Genomic DNA, 18,592 nt, shown 5'->3' with positions numbered 1-18,592 from the left:
AGTAATTATGAGGTTAGTGAGGAAAAACCTGAAGTTAATGGCCTAGTAGTTGTAGAATATGGTCATGCATAATATCTCATTAATAAGTGGTAACTAATAACTAATAAAGTGTCAAGTTGTTACTAATATGCATGCTAATAAGCAACTAGTAAAGGGTGAATATGTGTACCTTGATGTAAAGTGTTACCGAATTTGTTTTTCAGTCCTCCATCTTTTGTGTTTATTTGACATATGGTTTCAAATCACAGCATGATTTTGTTAGTTTAAACAGTGCACTGCAGACCTTCAATAACACTCATGTAAGAAGTCATTTTAAACACAGTCCATTTCCCAGTCAACACCCCAAAAGAAGAACAGAAAAGTTTATTTTAAAATAAGAGGTGAAGCAACCAGGGAAGCTCAAAAAGTCATCAAGTCAGTCAGTGATAGGACTGTTTATTGTAGAATCTTGTGGTAGGGGAAGAGGGGCAGACTATGGGTGAACGCAGGAATGTCAATGATGGCTGTAGTTTCGGCCATCTTTGGCGAGGTGGGGAGTAAGGTTAGTTTGGACACCTCCCCATAGGAAGAGTTACAGCAATCCTCCACCCTGCAATCCTCCTCTTCCTCATCCCCTTCAATCTGCCGACAATCCTCCTCCAGGGAGTCATTCTCCTCAGTCCCAAATCCCACCACCTAATAAACATGACAACGTTAAAAAATATACACATGCAAGTACACACAAACACACACAAACACTTACATGTACGCTGAGTTTCCTGCAGTTGTGTCCACGGTGCTCCAGATACCAGGAAACCAGCTCTGCTCTGGTCATCTGCTTCAGGGCCTCAACCTAAACACAAAATGGATAGAAAGAAAGAAAGAAGGAAGGAAGGCCGGTCGGTAGGCATGAGTGAGTCTCACCTCTCTGTTGAGCCTGTCGAAGATATACTGCTGAGTGACCACCTCAGCCCAGTTTCGGTCCACCTCCTCACCCAGGTGTGTGTCCTCACACTCCTTCCGCTTGACCAGCGCTGTCACCTTGGGGGTGAGACACACATATTGTTACAGGTTTAGAGATCAGTATGCACAACACAAACTAATAACAAGCACACAGAAACACGCACACCTGTGTGTTGAATGCCCCATCTGTCAAGGAATTAATCTTCTCCCCATAAGAAGCTAGAAACTCTTCTATCTTCAGCTCCACCAGCTCAGTGCTGAGAGAGAAGGTGTAATGAGTACATACATGTGTATAAGATGAGCTGGTTAACGGGATGGTACAGGCAGTGTGTTAGATACTACGCTTGGGGGCTCACTTAAACTTGTTAGCCTGTGTTTCCACAGTGACAGAGAAACCCAGAATGCCAGAGGTGTTTCTGCAGGTGGGGTAGACATGGTACCTGGAGAGGAGAGAGAGGTGAGTTAGAGAGAGATAGAGAGGGAGTGAGACAGAGAGGCTATAAGAAACTCACCCTAGGGTCTCTTTGGTTCTGAGGAAGTCAAAGCAGGGCTCCTCCATATGCATCTACAATACAACAACAGCAGGGTCAGGGAAGACAGGATGACTGACCTGCAGGAAATCATTGGTAAAGGAGTTTTTGGTACTCACCACCAGCAGCTCCATAAGAGTGTGTTCTCTTAAGTTCTTAAGTCCAGACTATAGAAAAGGTGAAATCACTCAGAAGAAAGAGCGAGACAGAGAAAGCGAAAAAACATCAAAGAAGGGAAGGAACAAATGGTGGTCTGAAAGGGTACCTGGGACGAAGAGGTACAAATGGCAAGCTAGTGGGAAGATTCGTAGTGTGTGTGTACCTGGTAGTATACTGTGACCTCTGAGTTGGCATCTCCCTTGTGGAGTGATTTGACTTTACAGAGATGGTGTTTCTGGGGCAGTTCCACCACTCTGAACATCACTGGCACCTCCTGTGTCAGCTTAGTGAACTGTAGTTTACTGTGAGGAAGAAGAGAGAAAATATTAATTGTTGGTAAATCTATCAACTGAAATGGCAGGAAGAGAAAGAGAGGGGTGAGGGACAAAGTAGATAATAACTCATACTTACTCTGTGACATACTGCAGGAACTGGGCAGATTCCTGAAGACAGAAAACTAAAATGTTTTGCACATGCAAGGCATTATAATAAAGGCATTATTTAGGCATGTGTGAAGTGTCCATGTGTGAAGTCGCTCTGGATAAGAGCGTCTGCTAAATGACTAAATGTCCACACTTGCCTGCACTGGCAATAGATGGCACAATTCTTAGGAACTCTTCTCATTCTGGAAGGTTCCAGGTTCCAGATGTGTTCCATCTGTTGGCTATCTATATGTGTATTTAAGACCTGCATTTTCTGTATTCTGTGGATCCTTTGGATCTTACTGGGGTCTATTATTATTATTATTAGGGGCCAAGCAGCAAGGCTGCAAAGGGACCTATTGTTTTTGTTAGTTTTATTATTTTTTGGTATGCTTGCTCTCGGCAAGGACCTAACTAACATATTTTTCGGAAATAAAACCGCGGCTTGTACTCCGATTTTACAGTTTTCTTGTGGTTGTACGGCTTAGATTTCAAAGCGGCATTTAGCCCGGTTTAAAAACACAAAAGTGGCTTCGTCCCAAGCTCTGTTACGGTATTTACAGGAATGAGGAGGCAGGTGCAGATTTGATGGTTCTTTTAACCCTCCAGGGATCTTACAACAACGGAGGCACATAACTCCGGATAACAAAAAACTCTGACACTAGTACGTCAGAAGAGTGTAATGCATAATAACCGACAACCAAGTAAAAGAAAAACCCAGGTTATATACTCTACTAACGATAATCAAAAACAGGTTAACAATAGAAACACAGGTGTGCGCAATGGTGCGTAATAGCACTGGACAGCGCCGCCACTAGTACGCTGGTGAATCCGAGCGTCGACGTGGAGCCGCTTGTCCAGACGTAACAAGATCTACAGACCGTGCAGCTAATTTAATGCTCAACACTGGAACGGGGGCTTATCGAAAGAGGAATTATTTACTGTGTCGTCTCAGTTACACTATCAAGGCTTGGAAATACAGTGACTTTCTAAAGTAGGCAAATGGCTAGTAGAACATAACATTTCATAATAATTTCAGTAAATCAAACAGCTGCAAGATCCAGTGAAATTTTATATACAGCTAGCAAACCAACGTTGGCTAGCATCGCTAACGACATTGCCTAATTAAACTTCTGTAGGCTATCCTCAGGATTTGCAAGCTAGCTAAACTTAAACTATACCTAAAATAATGTTGTTGACATAACAATGGATTTTGCCACGCATGGACATACTATCCACAACCGAAGTGTGTTACGGCATGCTGTAAGATCGCCTATAAAGCTCCGGAAGTCATGTGACTTTACTGTTTACGTCGTAATTTTGGCAGGAAAGTAGTGGCAAAAATGAACTGCGCCAGTGCGGATTTCAACCTGTCCGAGTTCACTGCGCACTTTAATTCAAAAGACAGGCAGCTATAAAGCAAAACTTGATCGATTAAACATTAGTGATCCATATAATGATCCCGGAGTTATTTTTATGACGTTTACGAGTGAAACGGAAGGCTTCCCTTACCTTCTGTATCCAGATATTTACAACTCCAACTTTCATTCCTCCTACTCTAGAGTCTTTGAAAGCCTACAAAAGCCTGGAGGGATATAAATGGACGCAATCAGCTGGATTAGTGATGAATATTCAGCTTAGAAGTCTACCGGTTACAAATTGCTATGTGTAAAGTTAATGCAGTCAGTTTTATAACTTGTATAGCTAGCTAGCGTTAGCTAGTCTGTAACATTCGTTAACGGTTAGCTACTAACATTGGCTAACGTACATTATATCAGTGCACTTTTCATCACAAAAATGCCATTACATATTTATTACAGATAAGTCATTCCAAGAGACTGAATGATCCTCAGTTGAAGCGATGGGTGGTTGTCAGGAATTATGGGGTTCTTCTCTCTGGATCTTAGGAATCCTATAAAATACTCTCCCTTTATCTTTTCCCTGATGGTTTAGGCATCCCGGCGCAAAGCAGCTATCCACCGTGTTAAAGAGCTAATAGTGTCTTACTGAGTGTACTTCATGACTGCCATCTTGACTGTAAGTAACCAGAGTTTGTTTCATTCATTTGTGTTTAGCAAACACTTTGTCTCAAGGACAGAGTGTAAGGGTATAGCTGCTAAATTGGAAGGTAGGGAGTCAGATGGTTGAGCGTTAAGGGAATCGGGCTAGTAATCAGAAGGTTGCCAGTTCGATTCCCGGCCGTGCCAAATTACGTTGTGTCCTTGGGCAAGGCACTTCACCCTACTTGTCTCGGGGGAATGTCCCTGTTCTTACTGTAAGTCGCTCTGGATAAGAACGTCTGCTAAATGTAAATTGGTCAATAGGTAGCTATCAAGGTACTTGCCACCGAGTGAGACCCTGGCTTTGTTTACATAATTAGGGTCAGCTGCTCCTTATATTTAAGGCGGCTAGCACTGCAGAGGCAGCCTCGTCTGGCAGCCTCGGTGCACGAAGACTTGGTTGAACAAAGACAGGGAATCCACCGAGGATGGCCGACGAGGCCGGATCACCTCTTCTGATAAGTATCACCCTATTTGTATTCTAATCCACATAGAACATATTCATAGCTAGCATGTGTTTCTTCAGCCTTCCCGTTCATTACAACACTCGCAGACGTAGACGTAGATATGTCACAAAGTATATACGTTCCACTTCTAATCTTAGCCACCTATCCAGATCTTCTCCACCTGTCCTCTCTCTTTCTATAGGGCTCTGGAACTGCCAGTCTGCTGTGAACAAGGCAGACTTCATCCCGGTGTTTGCATCCAATACTTCTCTGCACGCCCTTGCGCTGACAGGGACATGGATCCGCCCACAGAACACTGCAACTCCAGCTGCTCTCTCCGTCAACCACTCGTTCTCTCACTCACCCCGCTCAACCGGGCGAGGTGGTGGGACAGGTTTGCTTCTTTCCCCTCATATTAAATAGACATCCACATCACTCTGTTACTGCCAAATCATTTGAACACCATTATGTGATGCTAATTGATCCTATCAAAGCATTTTTAGTAGTGGTGGGCATAGATTATTTTTTTTAATCTAGATTAATCTCACTGTAATCTTGGCGTTAATCGAGATTAAAATGGCTCATTTGAATTCTGCCGAAGTCATTCAGAATATGTGTGCTACCCAAATAATGACTAAAAGTAAGTCTTTGAGAACGGGTTTCTCAAGTCAGGTGGCGCATTAGACCAGGAGCTCATCTCCTGTTCTAATGCATCACAAACTGCTTGAGAAAGCTGTTCTACTATGATAACTGGTGATGAAAATAAATTATGTTCAATAAGATGTACTTGTGTTTATTAACTGTTTATTAGATTAGTTAGCTTGGCTGATAGAGCTGTGCTGACGGGCTTGCCTCGGTTGCACTCAAACATCGTAGTTTGACAACGACTCTTCCCCTGCGCTACATCTGTGCTTGGCCCGGCATCTTCCGCATTAGCTAAGGGATGCTTTGCGTTTAGGTGGTATTTGAGACTGGAAGAACTCCTACAGTAAACTAATTCCGCATAGCACAAGGTGCAAACAACCTTAGTCTTGTCGAAGTTTCCATTAGGGAGGCTTCTTAAAAATACATTTTCCCTGAAGCAAACCAGGCAGCTTCATAGCTGCATCCATGTTAGCAAGTCACGTTTGATGTGATAATTTCATACACAAGGCATACACACAGGTTCGAAGACTCGTTCTCGCCCCCTACAGTGCAATTCGGCACTATACATCCGCGCTAAAATATCAAGGTGAAAGTCATTATAGCTTGCGTAGTATAGACCCAGCTCCCAACCCAACTTTGAGAATAGATTAACGGCAATGAAGAACGCTCCTAAGAAGCTCTTAGCGTTCAGAGCTTCTTAACGAATCTGGGAAACCCGGCCAATGTTTTTTCGCAGCTCGTTAACGCCGATAACGGCCCACCACTAATTTTTAGTTGTCCTCTATCGCCCACCAGGGCCGCTCGTCGACTTTGTGGAGGAACTGGACATGTCTCTGCCTCAAACCACCCTTCTTAACCCACCTCCCCCCCCCCCCCCACCCTGACAGCAGACGACTTCTCCTCCTTCTTTGAGAATAACGTTTCTGACATTAGCAGTCGGTTCCCTGAACCCACCATTCCTATCCACTCACCCTCTATGACTGACCCTACTAAATATCTAAACTTTTTCTCTCCCCTGTCCGAGGCAGAGATCTCTGACCTCATTCTCTCTCATCGCCCCACCTCCTGTCCCCTTGATCCAGTCCCCTCCCATCTCTTTCAAACCATCTCTCCCTCCATCATAACTTTTCTTTTCCATGTCCTTAACTCTTCTCTTACTTCCGGCACTTTCCCCTCTGCCTTCAAACAGGCCAGAGTTAGCCCTTTACTCAAAAAACCCTCCCTTAACCCAGCCGTCCTCCAGAACTACAGACCGGTATCACTGCTACCCTTCTTTTCTAAAACAATTGAACGCGCTGTATCTAACCAACTGTCAAACTTTCTCTCTCAGAACAACCTGCTTGACCCCAACCAATCGGGCTTCAAGACTGGCCACTCCACAGACACTGCCCTCCTGTCAGTCACCACTGCCCTCCAGTCTGCCAGAGCGGCTTCGAAGTAATACGTAATCATTCTGCTGGACCTTTCTGCAGCGTTTGATACGGTTAACCATCAAATCCTGTCGCCAGACTTTCTGAGATGGGCATCACTGGCACTGCACTTCAGTGGATCTCATCCTACCTGTAGGGAAGATCCTACCAGGTCTCCTGGGGAGGCAAAGTGTCAGGCACATGCCAGCTCTCCACTGGTGTCCCACAGGGCTCTGTCCTTGGACCCCTCCTCTTCTCCCTGTACACCACCTCGCTTAGACCAATCATCACCTCCCATGGCTTCTCCTACCACTGCTACGCTGATGACACGCAGCTGTACCTGTCGTTCCCCCCGACTGATCCGGGGATCTCAGCTAGGATCGAGGCCTGCCTCACAGACATCTCCATCTGGATGACCGAGCACCACCTCCAGCTGAACCTCGCCAAAACAGAACTCCTCATCATCCCGGCCAAACCCTCCATCTCCCACAATCTCTCAATCACCCTGGGATCTGTGACGGCGACCCCTTCATCCTCTGCCAGGAACCTCGGGGTGACCATGGATGACAAGCTCTCCCTCACAGCCCACATTGCTGCGGCCTCCCGGTCGTGTAGATTCATCCTCTACAACATCCAGAATATCAGGAGATACCTGTCTGAGCATTCCACCCAGCTGCTAGTCCAAGCACTTGTCCTCTCAAAGTTGGACTACTGCAACTCGCTGCTTGCCGGTCTCCCAGCATGCACAACCCGCCCTCTCCAGAGGATTCAGAACGCAGCGGCACGTCTAGTCTTCAATCTACCCAGACACTCCCATGTTGCCCCGCTCCTCATCTCCCTCCACTTGCTTCCCATCACGGCCCGTATCAGATTCAAGACTCTGGTACTGACCTTCCGAGCGGTGAACGGGACTGCATCCGACTACATCAAGTCTCTCCTCCAGCCTTACACCCCCACCCGCCACCTACGGTCTTCTTCTGACAACCGTCTGGTGGTCCCACCGCTCAAGAGCGCCCGGTCCCAACACAAGCTCTTCTCCTGTCTGGCCCTCAAATGGTGTAATTAAATCCCCACCTCCATCAGGGACACTGACTGTCTCCCCACCTTCAAGAAAAGGCTCAAGATGCACTTGTTCTGGGAGTACAATGGCACTTAGGAATGCTTGGCTGGACCTGATGTTAGTTTCCTCCAGGATCACAATGACTCTTATTGAGAGACTTGTTGCTCTTGTTGGTTAGTTGTAATAGATTTACATTCTTGTACTCGCTGTGAAATATTTTACTGTTGATTGTTTTTCTACAGGTACACTCTTGCACTTTTTGAGTTTCATGTTGTTTAATTGTGACTTGTTTGACTGCATGCTTATTATGGTTCTTCCCTTTGGCACTTATTTTGTTTTTCACAATGGATGCTTCATGTTTTGGCTGCTCTCAATGTTGGGGCTATCTCGTTGTTATGATCAGTGACCTATGCACTTTTGTAAAGCTCTCTCGTGAAAGTCGCTTTGGATAAAAGCGTCTGCGAAATGCATACACGTAAATATTAAATCAACGTTTATTGAAATAGGCAGCCAATTAAACTATGTACAATCTGGATGTAAGTATATATGTATGTAATAGTTGACCGGTGCATGCTGGGATTGCGTGACGTCAACTCCCGGAGCTCTATAGTCTACTCGTGCATTGCTTGGTAGCTCTATCATTGTTCCCGAATCAAGTGCAGCATTTATTTCAGTGCAGGTTAAAATCCGATTTACAAACACAAAGCTCCCATTCTGGCGGGGTGCGGGTTATATAAAATGCGGCTTGTTTTCCAAAAAATATGGTAGTCCCAAACGTTTTGCAGTATGTAGACATGAACAGTGTCAAAATGTCTGTCTTGATCCTGAATGTGTTGCTTGTACTTACGCAAAGGTTCAATTGCACGGTTTGGGAGATGTTAAAAGTTATGTGCAAAAAGTGCTGCTAACAGTAGCTAACTAGCTAGCCACAGTCACAAACCTCACTAACATCACAACGTCACAAACCTGTGCGCGTTTATCTACACTAGTTCAACAGCTTTTTAGCTTCCGGTAGAAAGCTAGCTAACTAAAACTGCAAAAAGACAGCTGCAGAAATGCCTAGCAATCCCAAACAGCACTAGTTAGCTCTAGTAAAACTAGTACTTAAACCGAGAGTCAGGTCTGAAGCTAGGAACAAAACGGTATATGGAGGAATAAGCGAAGCACAACTACATCTTCTCCAGGTCAACAAAATTGCACATTTTGCCTGCTGTCTGATAAACAGCCACAAGCTACTAGCCAGTTAGCCAATTACTTACCGTGTTATCTTCGGGTCATTCTGACCCATCAGTCATTGTGACCCACCGTCGTATTGCGACAACTTTACCGCATAAAAAAACAAAGTGAAGCATTTTCTTTTAACCGTTGGGCTGTCTCAGACCCCCCACATTGCGAAGGTTAAAAGAAAATTATTTTTATTTGTTTTTGTATTGGGTAAAATTGGGTAAACACAACGATGGTTCGTTATGAACCTTTGGGTCATGTGACCCGAAGGCAGCACGAGGGTTAAGTCAGCTTTGTTCTCCCTGTTTTTGCACTGTTGCTCAGCTAGATTCATGGTGGGACTGATATATTATTAAAGCAATAAAGCACGAGAGGGGCATCAAATGAAGTCCTGTGGCCTGTACTACGAATCAAGATTTGGCGTTAGCGAGGTAACTTCAGGTTCAACCCAGGGTTTTCTGTACTACAACGGTGGATCACTTGTTACCGGGGTAGATCGCCATGGTAACACATGCTGAACGGTTAACCTGGTCGGGAGCAGGTTAAATTGGAGATCAGAGATCAACCGGTATAAAAGCCCCGCCCACTAACTCATTCTTGAGGATAATGCCGTCACCGTTCATAGAAGATCCTGTGGAGTTTGGTGCGCGGATAGTGAGAGGTGCGCTCAGAAGAGCCAGAACATTTAGAGACCAACAAAACCCTTTCACATTCCCTCATGAGTATATTTATGAAAGATATAGATTCTCAGCAGAGGGAATTACGTATCTTTGCCAGCTTATTGAGCCGTATGTTGCCAATGCGACACATCGAAGCCGTGCGCTCACAGTCCCACAGACTATATATACCGTTTCGTTATTTCGTTACCTACTTTTATAGTTTGGGTGATGCAGAGAACTTGAGCAAGAACACGGTCTGCCGCGCAATTTGAAAAGGATTTTCTTCAATGGCTGTTGCCACCATATTCTGATTAATGGAGTGATGAAAAAGAGATATCCAAAGTGCCCTTTGTAAAAACTTTGGACTGTAATATGTTGACAAAATGAAACAAGGATTTTCATTCTGTCTTCATGCAATGTTCTGATTTCCGTTCTGTAAATGTATGCACATTATATCATATTTTACAACTTAATGCATCATTTGCTCATTTAAACATACATTTACAGGAAACTAGTAATGAAAACAATATTTGACCTAATATTAGTTATCAACTGGGGAGGTTTCATGTTGATATGTTATCCCTGGGGTGTCTCCCCTTAACCCATTCTGTTGTCCTTGGGTTGCTTTGTGCCTTTTCTAATCATTTCCATATCAGAAATGTGTGTTTCTTTCAACCAAAACATTTCAAACCAAAAAGAACAATGTGTATGGTACCATGCAATGCTCTTCACAAGTTAAATAAATGATAATTTCACTACTTTCATTGAATTTGTTTCATTCACTTTTATAGCATTTTTCAAAAAGAATAAATAGGACATTGAAAGAAAGAAATGGTGAAAACCCCCACAAAAGACTCAAAATGCAAAACAAAAAAGCCACAAAAAGGTATAAAAAGACCAAAACGTAGAAAAAGGTTTAACAAATACATCCTTATGTGTTCTCCCTTCCCTAGGAACACAGAAAAGCCAGCCTTGTTTTTTTTATTAAAAGCCTCTTATACTCTATATCGAGCCTCTTATACTCTATATCGAGCCTCTTATACTCTATATCGAGCCTCTTATACTCTATATCGAGCTCCAGGGTTCTTTTATACTGGGCCCTCACATTGTCTGCTCCAAACTGAAACAAATAAAGAACATTGTCCCTTTGCAAGGCACACTTGGAGAAAGTTGAAGGTGTCCATTTGACTACTGTGTTTCAAGGTTCATTGCTTATAATTTGTGTCTTTGTCTTGGCCTTGAAGTGGAGGCCCTAGACTCAGGGGGAGGAAGAAGTTCCTCTTCCTGCTGAGTTTAACACCATAGCAATTTAATCAATTGAGTCATATTTGAAATGAGCACTGTAAGGACTTGTGTTCAGACCACCACCATTAGCAAGTCATTACAGACACTTCAATCACAGCCACACGTTCACACACTCTCACCATCTGTGTTGCAAGTGGTAAATAAAACTCAAAAGTGTACCCCCAAAATGCTCTCTGAGCAGGCAGACACAGTTTCCTGATCATCTAGGACCTCCACTTGAGAAAGTAAATGGCATATTTGATCAATATTTAGCAACCACATATGGCATACATACTGGCGTATGACTATTAGTTTCACTGTTACCTCTGTATGGCACAGTAGGACAACAGTGGGTGGTGGCAGCAACACCACTGTATTTCCTGTCACTGCAGAGAACAGTAATACATTTCACTCCTACAATATTCATAAATAATTGTTGAATGAACATGGTCACATAGATTACTTGAAACATACATACGCTTGGGTTTCCGAGCTGCTGCCACCAGGGTTTGAAGAAATGCCCCCTTCCACTCCTTCCATCATGGGGCGACCCTGATAGCTGGAGAGGGCCAGCTCCTCAGCAGGAGTGAAGTCCTGTGGAGGAGGGCCCCCCCAGTTTTCTTTGCCTTATTTTTCTTCCTGTCGGCTGCAGGCAATTTCATTGTTCTATAGGCTATTGTAGCTATACCAATATCCTACAAAAGGGACTGACTCAGGCAATTCAGCCTTGTACTTGTTGGCCTTAAAATATGTGCAAGTATTGCCTACTGCTACTTACCGTTTTGAATTATGGTTTTATATTTATTTTTGATTTCTCCCACGATCGTTTGCCACTGCCAGGGTTGCAACTAAAATAATACAGCAACAAAAGTTTAACGTTATGGAATGCACACGTGTAATTATGGAGTCATGTACCTTACGCATTTACAGCGTCTGCTATTTTCTGCCAGCTTGGCAGCAGCGACTTTGTTGATTTTTGTCTGTATTATACGTCTGTATTCCTGATGTTTGTATTACAATATTTCACGCAGGAGGAGTAGACAAAGTTTGGAAAATTGTTGTCAGCTCCTCCTGCGTGAAATATGCGGCTCTTGTTTTGTCCATGTTTGCGATTGGACATACGGTGCAAACACCGCCCCTTTATGTGAACGCGCACGTCTCTAGATTGGAAAGATCTGGGTTGAGTTAGAGAGTTGATAACCGCCGTCGTGATACCACTTCTCGTGATTGCGATTGTTACGCTTCGCGTAGCCTGGTAACTGAAAGTGATCCAGAACATGTTGATCTTGATTCGTAGTACAGGCCCCTGGAGAGCAATCGATGCCCTCCAATATCCAAACAACGACCCATACAAGGTGATAGCAACAGAAAGTGAGCACGTCAAGTTTCCTTCTCGCTACCTAGTCTAGGTATGAACAAACCATTCTTAACTAGAGAGGGTACAATTTCTGGGGAAATTGTAGGGTGTGCTTGCTTGCGTCGGTTGCAGGTGTTGCAAGTTTTTCCCTTGTAGTGATATTTTCTAGCATTTAGCCTACTCATATTGCATATTTCATTAAGAACACCCTTTGAAACAGCTGCGAACCCCCTTTGAAACAAGCTACTGTAACAACGTTGTCACTGGCAGTATGGAATGCGATTCAAACAGTACTGTACCGTCTGCTTACTGAAAATATGCCGGCCCCCCAAAACGTAAATAAGTTTGACATGAATGTAGGGGGAAATGGCTACTTCAAAATAAGTTTGCTAGAGGCAAGCTAGCTGCTGTTGCTCCACAGTTCACTGATTGTTTGAATGCGCCGGTAATGAGAAAGTTTCTTTTGACATAGAGTTTAGCTGTGGCATTGAAGACAGTACTACTACACACTGCCAGTGGGCGAGCCGAGTCTGACTGAGGCTAACGTCAAAACAAGCCGCGGTGTCACTCAAATTCCAAGTTTTACACAAATCACAAAAATATGCTGACCCGCTGGCTATCTTCGCAATCGTTTTATCTTCAAAACACTGCCCTCCTTCAGATTTTTTTATGTAGAATTGACCCTGGTACGAAATTAAGAAAATACTCATCAGAGATCGACAACAGCTGACGCAATCGTCAACGGAGGCTGACGGGGCTCTCACGTAGCAAACCAATCAAAGTTTTTACAGCAACCTACATTAAAATCTCACCATCTGGCTGTCTTCACAATAGTCATATCGTCATAACATTGCCCTCCTTCTGTTTTTTGGTTTAGAATTGACCGAACTATAAAATTACGAAAATACTAAACTACGATGACGATTGCATGGCTGCCGCCTGAGCAGTCTCACGGGCGAACCGCACTCGCTCAAATTACAAAGACTTTCACGACCTAAATAAAAAATCCTAGATTGCAGTTCCACTCGAAATTGCTTTCTCAACAAAACCCAATGGTTGGTAATTTTGGGGGTTGGCATTTTTCACTCATAATCCAAGCTCCAATTTGCGTGCTAGAACGTCTCTATCACGTTGTATCCATGCGTCGTTGCTAACGTGTGCTGACGTAGTGACGTAGACTAGCACTGCTACCCTTCGCCGACAGAAGACACTTTTTGCCACAAAAACGTTGTAACCTCCTAAACTGTGCAACGGAGTGTAAATAAAAATACAAGCAACTCAATCGCTACCAAGACGAAACTTTTGACACCTAGGTTGTCTATGTAGGCCAAATAATGACTGAGTTTTAGGGGGGCAAAAAGAAATAATAAAAATAATAATATATATGTGAGAGAACAAAGGTTGTGCCCTTGCCGAAGGCAAAGCACACCCAATTACTTGCTAGGCAACAATTCAATTGGAAATGTGTCAAACCATATTTCCAGAAAACCTATCTTAGACAGTTTTTCCAAAAATACATTTTACAATTATTTATGTTTTTTGGGGCATATTTTCAGATGGTACTCTTTGAATTGCAATCCCAGCTAAGATTCTGCCAGAGTGACTATGTTGTTTGAATCAACTTGTTCTAATGGGGTTTCTTTAATGAAATTCAATGAGTAAATGCTTAAAAATCAGTCAAAGGGGAAGATTAAGTCATTTTTACACAGGATTAGCCCCTTTTTTCTTAGTTTTGATGCAACTGTTTTAACTATGTGAGGCTGCCACATCACCATTACCTCTTGCACTAAGAAAAATAAGAGAACCGTGTTCCATTCTACACTTTCACTCTTTGTATTTCGAAGTGTAAATAACCATCAACAAGTGTATATTGTATGCTTTTTAATCTATGCAATCCTCAATAGTAAATATGCATACTTACTTAAAAAAATACAGACATATCAGATAGAGAAATATTCCTGATACCGTGGCAGCAAAATCAACACGGAGGAAACACAGTATATCAGTTGTAAAATGTAAGTACACCCTTGAAAACCTGTCTATCTCAAAATATTGTGTTTGATCTTAGTTCAAACAACAGGTTTGGAGGTGATATAATTGAAAAAACTGCTGCAGCAGCCGCAAGCACACCTCACAATTTCCCCAGAAATTTATTGGGTGTGATAAAGCTTTCGGCGAGCACAATAGTGATGGGAAGTTCGGATCATTTTACTGATTCGGTTCTTTGAATCTCGTTCAGTAAAATGAACGAGAATTATCACGGCAAACATTTACACTGCACTAAACTGTAAGTGGAAATGTAAAGTGAAAATAACAAAACCAGTCAGTATGATGACTTGGGCGAATATCATTCACGTCTTACTAAAACAGCGGCCACGTGAAAGGGAATGAGGAAACCGTTTCCTCTACTAAAAAATACAATGCGGGTCACGTGAAAAAAGGATCCAAAGACTCGTAGAAAAACAGAGTCGGGAAATGATCGAATCGTTTGTTTCTCAGGAAGGTGCATACAATAAACATATACCTAAAATTTAAATATGTGGACTAACTATACTAAGGGTACATAAACTAGCAGTACTAAGTGGGATATAGAATAGAATTAAATATACAATAAAATATAAGTTGCCGTAAATTACAATATAAAAATACAAAAATACAAATATTACAAAAAATACAAATGTACAAGATACCATGTTGTAATGCAGTGCAAAAAGCAGAGTGTTTTAAGCAAGAAGTCATTTGAGTCAGTGTGGTCCCTTGGCCTTGTTGAAGAGGCCAACAGCGGAAGGGAAGAAACTGTTTTTGTGGCGTGAGGTATTGGTCCTGATAGACCGCAGCCTTCTGCCGGAGGGGAGTGACTGAAACAGGGCGTTTCCAGGGTGGGAGGAGTCGGCCACAATCTTCCTCGCTCGCCTCAGGGTCCTCGAGGTGTGCAGGTCCTCGAGGGTAGGCAGATTGCAGCCAATCACCTTCTCAGCAGTACGGATGATACGCTGCAGTCTGCTCTTGTCCTTGGCAGTGGCAGCAGCGTACCAGACGGTGATGGAGGAGGTGAGGATGGACTCAATGATGGCTGAGTAGAAGTGCACCATCATTGTCTTTGGCAGGTTGAACTTCTTCAGCTGCCGAAGGAAGTACATCCTCTGTTGTGCTTTCTTGATGAGGGAGCTGATGTTCAGTTCCCACTTGAGGTCCTGGGAGAGGATAGTGCCCAGGAAGCGGAAGGACTCCACAGTGTTGACTGGGGAGTCACACAGGGTGATGGGGGTGAGTGGGGCTGTGTACCTCCTGAAGTCCACAACCATCTCCACTGTCTTAAGAGCATTGAGCTCTAAGTTGTTCTGGCTGCACCAGGTCACCAGGTTGGCCGCTTCCCACCTATAATCAGACTCGTCTCCAAAGACTCCAAAGACTCATACCCGAAGACCGAGTCGGGAAATGAACGAATCATTTCTGTTTACTTGGACAAGCCTATGCAACAGTCCCGATGCGTGGCCACAAGAAAAAGAACGAATCACTCTTTGAGAGGACTCGTTACTCCCGAATCGTTCACAAACGACACATCACTAGAGCACAACCATTGTTCTCTCTCATATATATTATTATTATTGTTGGAATGCTGCTTCAGCTATTAAAACCGTTCAGCTGTCAAAAATTTCAGGGGTTTCGGGCTATGACTGCTATGACTTTTCAGCTTTCTACCTCTTATGCTAATATAAATCAATATTCATAATATTTTTTACATGGCTTTCCAATTGAGTTTTTTTTCTAATCCTCTTAAACTTCTTCAACTTTCACATCTTTCTTCTTCCTCAATCTTTCAGCTAGAGCCACCAGAGAGGATCTTCGGAATCTGGTTAAAAAAATATTTATAGTTTGCCGGCATTGCCACAATTTTCACTCTTCATGCTTCATTTTTGGATCAATAGATAGGACATGTTGTGCTGGTCATAGACAGTTGTCTGTGGAATCCAACAGACTTACACATGTGTTCAGAGCCCCACGAGAATGAGACAAAGTCCAACTCTCGCCCCATAGAGACCAATGCAAATCTGGTGACACACTTTTCAGAGAAAGCAGAAAGTACACTTTTTGAAACTGCTGTTAAGAGTCGTATTTCTGACCGCACAGACATATAAAGGACATCTATGGTTTCGGCAGAGTCTTGGGTCTCGGAAAATATCCTTATGTTTTGGATTGGACGTGTAGTTTTGCGTCTAGGTTAACTTGGTTGAGGTGTGGATTCTACGTACATTTATGTAGTTCTCTCTGCCCAGGGGCCAGTTGCATAAAAATAGACCTAGTCTTAAACTTAAATGCAACTTTAAGTCTGACTTGCCATAGACACTTCAATTTACCTGTTGCATAAAGCTTTACTATCAGTAAGACTGACTTCGATAGCCTGTTGCGCTTTGCATTATGGGTAAAATAAGACACTTTGCGAAAAAAGAAAAGATGGCGGACAAAACAGCGACACTTAACGGTGAAAGATTGATACATTTAAACCTGATGAAAACCCTACAGTATATCTGTTGGAGGAATACGATATTGAAAAAGTTGTCTTATTAATAGTTTATGCGTTTTTAATCTTCTTAATTTAACCCCAACACTACTTCCATTTATCAACAACTCCAACGCAGATGCAGGCTGGTGCTAGCGTCAATAAAGTGAGTTATGTTGTCATCTACTCACTCGTTCAATAAATGACAAAAAAAGCAGAACCCAGTCAACATTTTCTGCAGTTACAAATAACACACTTATTTCCTTTCGTAATATATTATGCTAAGATAATGACCTAGCCTACTAACAGATCATTGGCATAGCAACTCAGCCCTTACCACAATATTTAGCCAGGGGGCTAAATTAAGTCAGTCTTACTATTTATGCAACAGACTGGCTTAGTTAGAGTAGTCTAACCTGACCATTTAAGACAATCTACGGCTAAGACTAGTCTTAAACTAAGTTTATGCAACTGGCCCAGCTCGATAAAGATGCGCACCAAATTTCTCAGAGAAAGCAGAAGGTACAAGTTTTTGAAACTGTCGGTAGAGTCGTATTTCTGACCGCACATCACTGTGGCAACCACACAGACACGCCGCTCAGTCTCTAACAAAGATTATTGGTAATAGCTGATTAGTGGAGTCACAAGACGGAGCTATTCAATCAAATCGTCTCATTAGAAGACTAAGAGCAGTACTACTATCACTACTGATACTACTTGTGCTGCTACTACTACTGCATCATCTTATGCCACTACTACAACTACTAATTCTGCAGATGCTGCTATCTCTTTTACTACTATTGCTAATGGAACTGTTTTATTCTACTACGCCACTGATACTACTGTATCTGCTCCTGCTATTACTATCCCAACTATAATTGTAGCTACTAAAACTAATATTTTACTTCTACAGTTTAACAGTTCAGCTTCTCCCGCGTTGCATTTAAGCTCTTTTGTTAGATGATGCAGTTCAGCTTCCACACTCTTTTGTGTGACTCAAATTTTTGTTAACTTAATTTCAGCTTGCGGGTATTTTCTCATTTCTGTATTTTCAGCAATTTTTTCAAATTAATTTCAGCTTTCAGCTTTCTAATGCATTTTCTGCAGGAAATGCAACTTCTAGTTATTGGGTGTGCTTTGCCTTCGGCAAGGGCACAACCTTTGTTCTCTCTCTCTCACATATATATAATTAGGATTCCTCCGTCAGGAGGGTATTAGGGTTCCTCCGGCGGTAGGGAACCTATTGTTATTATTCGTATTATTATTCTTATTATTTTTCTTCTCCTTGCGCCCCAATATCTCAAAAAGTCCCTGGTCATAAATTTTCTAATTTGGCACATTGATACTACATCCAAGTGGGTACCCCCACACCAAATATGGGCCACATCGGACCATAGGGGGCGCCACAGGCCACGCCCAAAAGTCCGATTTTCAAAGTGATGGCATTTCCACCCCATTGCTCCAATTCTTCTGAAACTTGGTGTGCATGCCTCATTTTTCACGAGGAACAAAAAAGCCTCAAGGACCCATAAGGTCCGCCATGATGGATTTTCCTGTACTGTGATAATTTGGGAAACCTTCAAAATTCCTCTTCTCTTGAACCAAAGGTGAAATTGACTTGAAATTTGGTACAGATATGTATCATTGACGTATTTAAAAACATTACTTAAGGCAATTGAATCAAGTACAAAATGGCTGAAATGGGTGTATTTATGTAAATGTCCACATTGCCTCAATATGTTTGTGTCACTAAATCAAATGTATTTTTGAAGGATGGTTCAAACCTAATAAGCTTTAATGTGACATGCCTCTGAAGTACCATGCAAAGTTTCACCTTGATATGTCAAAATATGACTGAATTACAGCTGTTTGAACTTGGACCAAATCTGACAAT

At 42.7% G+C, this 18,592-nt stretch overlaps 1 protein-coding gene across 1 annotated transcript in view; it reads right to left on the bottom strand.

Annotated features, from left to right (window-relative positions):
• Positions 1-434: 434 nt before the first annotated feature.
• The window catches only part of LOC136948836 (nardilysin-like), a 67,987-nt gene continuing 49,829 nt past the window's right edge, over positions 435-18,592 (bottom strand). Inside the window, exons 23-31 of the mRNA XM_067242924.1 lie at positions 2,043-2,074; positions 1,795-1,933; positions 1,592-1,639; positions 1,455-1,507; positions 1,299-1,382; positions 1,109-1,199; positions 904-1,020; positions 743-832; positions 435-675 (exon numbers count right to left, since the gene is read on the bottom strand). Of these exons, the coding sequence (XP_067099025.1) occupies positions 436-675; positions 743-832; positions 904-1,020; positions 1,109-1,199; positions 1,299-1,382; positions 1,455-1,507; positions 1,592-1,639; positions 1,795-1,933; positions 2,043-2,074 (894 nt within the window). The 3' untranslated portion in view covers position 435. The remainder of the gene's footprint in view (positions 676-742; positions 833-903; positions 1,021-1,108; positions 1,200-1,298; positions 1,383-1,454; positions 1,508-1,591; positions 1,640-1,794; positions 1,934-2,042; positions 2,075-18,592) is intronic.

This window comes from Osmerus mordax, chromosome 9, assembly GCF_038355195.1.
Source record: "Osmerus mordax isolate fOsmMor3 chromosome 9, fOsmMor3.pri, whole genome shotgun sequence".
In the NCBI taxonomy this organism is placed as follows: Eukaryota; Metazoa; Chordata; class Actinopteri; order Osmeriformes; family Osmeridae; genus Osmerus; species Osmerus mordax.
This window is presented reverse-complemented; position numbering and strand designations above follow the sequence as displayed.